At 32.3% G+C, this 5784-nt stretch overlaps 1 protein-coding gene across 1 annotated transcript; it reads right to left on the bottom strand.

Annotated features, from left to right (window-relative positions):
- Positions 1-2706: 2706 nt before the first annotated feature.
- LOC111366834 (transcription factor MYB26-like) lies at positions 2707-3700 on the bottom strand. The gene is made up of 3 exons (XM_022987527.1): positions 3498-3700; positions 3106-3234; positions 2707-3037 (listed from the first exon to the last, which is right to left on the bottom strand). Exons 1-3 carry the CDS (start codon positions 3698-3700, stop codon positions 2707-2709), a joined length of 663 nt encoding a protein of 220 aa, XP_022843295.1.
- Positions 3701-5784: the final 2084 nt, after the last annotated feature.

Raw genomic sequence — 5784 nt, 5'->3', positions numbered from 1 at the left:
AAACATGACCAAACAAGTTACAGGCAAGGACAAAATACCATGTTGCAACTTGCATCGCCTATTCTACCACGAAATCTTGATTTTTATTTTTATTTTTTAAAATTTAATACAAATTTTAAAAATAGATGAATAAGTAAATTGGGACATTTTAGTTCTACCCCACCCCGTCCAGTGAAAAATCCCCACGGGGGAAGGACATGGATGTATAAAGTGTTAAATGTTCTTCTTTGAGCCAAATTACAATAAATATTTGCAATAAGTAATTCTATTTTAAGAATTCTGTGATCAATTCATTTCCTTTCTATAAAATAATAGATAGGTTTATTTTGACAAATAAATCGAAGAAAAAGTCAAAATTTAGTTTTATATTTAACATAGTACAAAATGGCAAAATTAGAATCAATGTCTAGTTCAAGTGGTAAAAGTGAAGCCTTACCATGTCAATGACCTGAGTTCTAGTTTTGTTTAGGAAATGGTGAAATTAAGAAAAAATGGAAAACTGAAAAATTTATATTTATAGGGAGTTTTCTATAATTTTAAATGGTGATTATATTGAAACCACATTTTTTATAAGAGCGCCACATTTTAATGTATGAAAGGTCCCTAACTTTTACACATTAGCACACCAATGTCCTTGAATTTTTTCAATCGTATTCTTATCCTTAGTCTCTCATTATTTATCACATCATGCTCTTGATGAAGTGCATTTTTTTTCTTCCAAAAATTCCATTAAAATGGCAAAAAGAGACTTATTTTTATCTCTTTACATTTTTAAATAAAAAAAATAGCAAATACAAAAATGCGACTAACTATTTTTTCTCATATTAAAGCACGCTTATATAATTTTATATAAATCTTGGATAGACAATGTAATCATGTTCAATATGTGTTAAGTAATGGAAGGTTGAGAATAATATTGTGATTAAAAAAGTTGTAGACATGAGTGTGACATATTAGTAAATGTTAGAGACCTTTAATAAATGTTAAGAGATCCTAAAAGAGTTTGATAATCCATTTGATAAATTCATAAATGAATAATAAAAATTAATAGTATTGAATTTCATGAAATATGTGAATAGTATTGAGTAATAATTATGGATTTGTGATTGAAATTAATTTTTATCTTTGATTTAATTGATAACCAATTTATAAATTGTAAACGGAAGCTAAAAACCCCTAGACCCTTTGAACAAATATGTGCTCAAGTTTTAGTGTATTGATCCCTAGACCCTCTTAATTGCCCCCAATGGACCCTTAATTTTTGACACTAAAAAAGCCCATATAATTTTAGTCCATAATTTTAAACCTAAACCTAATTATTTTTTATGTAATTTTCTCTCTCCCTCACTAAACCATAATCATGGGTCCATCCCTAATTGAACATGCCTATCACACATCATTTGCAATATATCATGTGTGCACTTAAAAAATAAAAATTTATTATGCGTGCAATCTTTTTATTAGACACTAAAAGCGTGTATATTAGATACGTACTACTACCTGTACAATGTAAGTTGCATCAAATTGATATGTACATTCTAGTATGTCAACTCTACAAATATATACCAATGGGTCAAATCTAGTTTGACACCTGAATGATTGTCTTATAATATGCATGGATATGTATATGTATACAAACTTGTTGGTACTCCTAAACCCGTGCACTTTATATAAAAAAGTAATTTAATATGACACTAACTTTTACTTTTAAAAAAGTTATTATATTCTAGTTCATTCACTTTCTTGTGTGTTGACTATGGTAGGTAAACACAGCCTCGTGCATTAAAAAATGTATGATGTAATTGCATGCTCTTCAATTTGACGATTTAATTTTATGTGAATTATTTATGGACTTGTCTGTGCTCACAAAAGCACGCAAAAGAGAACACATAGAATTCTTTCATTGATTCTTTAATATTGCAATTTAAGCTAGTTTTATTCCCCCAAATTGGCTATAAATATTAAACTTTAGGAGAGAATGTACTCAAAACAGTCCTTGAGGTCTTTCATCAGAATATAATAAATCAAAAATAAAAATTGCTAGCTGAATAAGTGAAATTCAACAAAAATAAACATATGAAGGATAGTACTTCTTTTTTTGTGAACATCCATCAAATTGGAAAATTACGCTGGAAATCCCAAATGAGAAGCATTTTTTTTTTAATTATTATTATTGATATAGCATTATAACCTTAAAAAACTCTTATTCATGGCATTTAATGATTCTTGCCATAGATCTGAAAATTTATTTGAGCACCACCACGTCTAGGGATTGATCCAGCCTGAATGCTGATTAGGGTTCAATAGAAATGGCCCGGTGCATGGTAGTGGTGGCAGTGCTTGCGAGTGCGAGGATGATGAGTTGAATGCTTACATTAGTGATTCGATGAACTGAATATGACATACGGCAGGCACCTGCATCTCAGGTACATAAAGCCCGGAAGGGAATCCTGAAAAACTTTCAGAAACCGGTTCAGGAACTGGTGGAACAGATGAATGCATTCCAAACTGATTCCCATTGGTCATTTCATATACCTTTGGCAGCCCATTAATTACTGATGTATCCACATAATTCCTCATTAATGGCGGCGCGTTGAAAAACTGTTGAGCCGCTGGACCACCATTGATGAACATGGAAGTATCTTCCTGTTTGATAAATTGTTTCTGATGACCAACCAGTTGAGGCTGATGGTATTCTGATGTCATTCATGCCGGTGGAGGCAGATTATATGCAGATGAATCCATAGATGATATGGGAGAAGGAGTCTGCGCTGGGATTAAATAAGCATTGAAATTCACCTGACCAAACCCTTGTGGCGCTGGATTATTTGGGGCTGCAGGAGGGATGTAGACTTGATCCATTTGTGCAGTTGGGATCAGAGAAGAGTTAAAATTGATTGAGCTCAAGCCTTGAAAATTGCTCCTGGTCGAATGAGAAAGATTCGTTGCCATGAGTTTCTTCTTGATGCTTGAATTCCAGAAGTTTTTGACTTCATCATCTGTTCTTCCAGGAAGATGCTTCGCTATCTGAGCCCACCTGCGAAAAGGAAAATTGCATTGATTTGATACCAAAATAATACATTATTATGGGATCATGGCACTCGCTTATTGCCAAGAATATTGTGGAGATCAATTATGAGAGCAGCTTCTTCTGGAGAAAAACTTCCTCTTTTCAGATCCGGCCTCAAGTAATTCATCCATCTTAGCCTGCAACTCTTGCCGCATCTCTGCAACTCTTCACCAAAATAAGAACAAAACTGATGTAACTATGTATATAAATGAAATCCCAATAGAGGCCAAGCCTAGATGAAGAGATAAGAGCAAAGTCTTTTCTCGGACTCAGTTCAAGCCTCCTTTTAGGGGAGGGATGAAATCCTTCGACCGTGATTTAAAAGTATTTAAAAAAAATGTTGATTCTTTAGGTGCAAACACTGTATTTACACACACATACACACACACACACGTGTGTTCGGAAATTAAAGTTTCCAAAAGTTATCCCTGCAAGTCTAGGAACTGCACTCCAACAGCCATGGCCGTAGGCAGATTTATGCCTTGTGAGTTTCTCATCTTCCTCAGGTGACCACAACCCTCTCTTAACTTTTTGTTTGTCGCAGCAAGTATGTTGTCCAGGGGACATTTTCTCTCTCTCTGAAATGTACTGTAGAAATGTCAGAAAACTAGTAGAACTGTAATTCTGCATATGTGCACGATTAAGAAACAAGAAACAGATGATGAAAGGCCCTAAAGGAGCAACCGAAAAGCGTGAATTATATGGAATGGCTGACTTCAACTGTGAGTACTCTGCAGATCATGAAGTTCATGCAGAGAGCTGCATAATAATGGCTACGAGGGGCTCGTATAAAGGGCTTATGGTAGAACTTGCAGTAATCCTTCCGGGGAAGGGGGGATGTCTTATAATTAATACTTCTTCCTGGCCAGTTTCGACGAGTCAGACATGCAATTTAGGTAGGACCCACATTTTAACAGGTGAGGTCTCAAAAGCTTCTTTGGAATCATTATATAAATTTTTTGTACGCATAATTTTGTAGTCTTTTAACAGGAAGGGAAAAAATAAAAATAAAAATTAGAGTACGTTTAGTTTGTTATTTTGAGGCCATTTTCAATTTTGAAAAATACTAAAATGTGTTTTATATATTATTTTTGAAATTGCGATTTTTGAAAATAAGAAAATTTTATAACATAAAATTCAAAAAGACTTTTTGACGTTTTGAGTGTTTTCAAGGTAAACACTCATAAAACTCAAAATAAGGAAAATGAGTTTAAAAATTTTTCAAATTAAAATAGTAATAAAATCACACAAAATTTACCCACATACAAATACCCCTCTCTCCCTCTCTCTATCTCTCTCTTCCCATGCTCCTCCAAAATGTAATAAAACTATTCCTAAAGTTTTTAAACCAAACGCATTTTCTAATTTTTAATTTCGAAAAACAATTTTTCAGAATTACGAACCAAATACATTTTCTGCAACCTTAAAGTAATCCTTCAAAATAGAAAACAAAAACGCAAATCAAACGCACCCTTAGCTTCCTTTTAGCAAATTTTATAAATCAATTTATAAATACTCAAATTAATTTATATATGTCAAATTTCACCGTCACTCATTTCTATCTATTTATAAGTTAAACCATTTATAAATGTTCCTTGAAATTTTATGCCGTCCCTGACTCCACAGTGATTTTATATATAAGAAATGAAAATACTCAACATATATGTGATGATTTTTAGTTTATTCAATCATAATAACTCTATTACTCTGTGCTAATCCAACTATGATACGTTAACACATTTTGCCATTATTCTTCCTTTTCATTTGTGATTCTTTAATGTGAAAAAAGTAACAAAAGAGAGAGAGAATAGTTTATTTTTAATTAATCTAATATCTTTCATTTATTTTGAATAATATAAAATTGTTTTGGTATTAGCCTTATAAAGCGGTCAGTCGTTTCTTTGTCTTCAATTGTATAATTTACACCGATATTTATATAATGTTCTTCAATGGTAGGTATATTCACAACATAATAGGTAAATGACGATTTATTCTTCCCATTCACTTACGATGATTAAGTATACTAGTTGTGCCAACGACAAAATGATGATGTTTGCAACGTAGTCACTTGTTAGGGATATTTGCAACACAATGGGCTGGTATGTGATAGTTTGTTCATTGTGTTATATTGTGGTAGGTTTACTCGTACCGAGTATTGCCAAATGACGATTTTTAAATTTGTTCTTCCCTGTAAGGTATATTCACCACATAGCTAGTAAATGATTATGTATTCAACGAGTTCTCTTTCAATATGTACGCTTATATAATAACCTCTTAGTGTTTCATGATATGCCTATTTGCACAGGTGGTAGATATTTATTCTTTCAACATGTTATCTCTCGATGGGCAAAATAATGCTCTCTACACAATAATAAATACGATTTAGTTTTCCCCTTCTTTACTGTCCGTAGGTGTATCTAACCAAAAAAGTCACAAGTGCGCAAGAATTATCATTAATTATAAATAGATAATTATAATTAATTAATCGCCCAACAAACTAACTTTAAATTTATAGCCTTTTCATATTTATACACCCGGCTTTACATAATTAATTTCTAGTGTGCTCAAAAATCATTAAAAGTAAGGGAAATGTAAACGTATTTTTTTTTTCCAACTTTTACGAGTTGTTACTAATGTACACCAACCTATTTTTAACTTCAGACATGTCCAACCTTTTACTTAATTGCAAATTATGTCTTTCCCTCCATTTTTTC

This window comes from Olea europaea, chromosome 18 (genome assembly GCF_002742605.1).
Source record: "Olea europaea var. sylvestris chromosome 18, O_europaea_v1, whole genome shotgun sequence".
NCBI lineage: Eukaryota > Viridiplantae > Streptophyta > Magnoliopsida > Lamiales > Oleaceae > Olea > Olea europaea.
The sequence above is the reverse complement of the archived record's forward strand: the minus strand, read 5'-3'. Positions and strand labels throughout refer to the sequence as shown.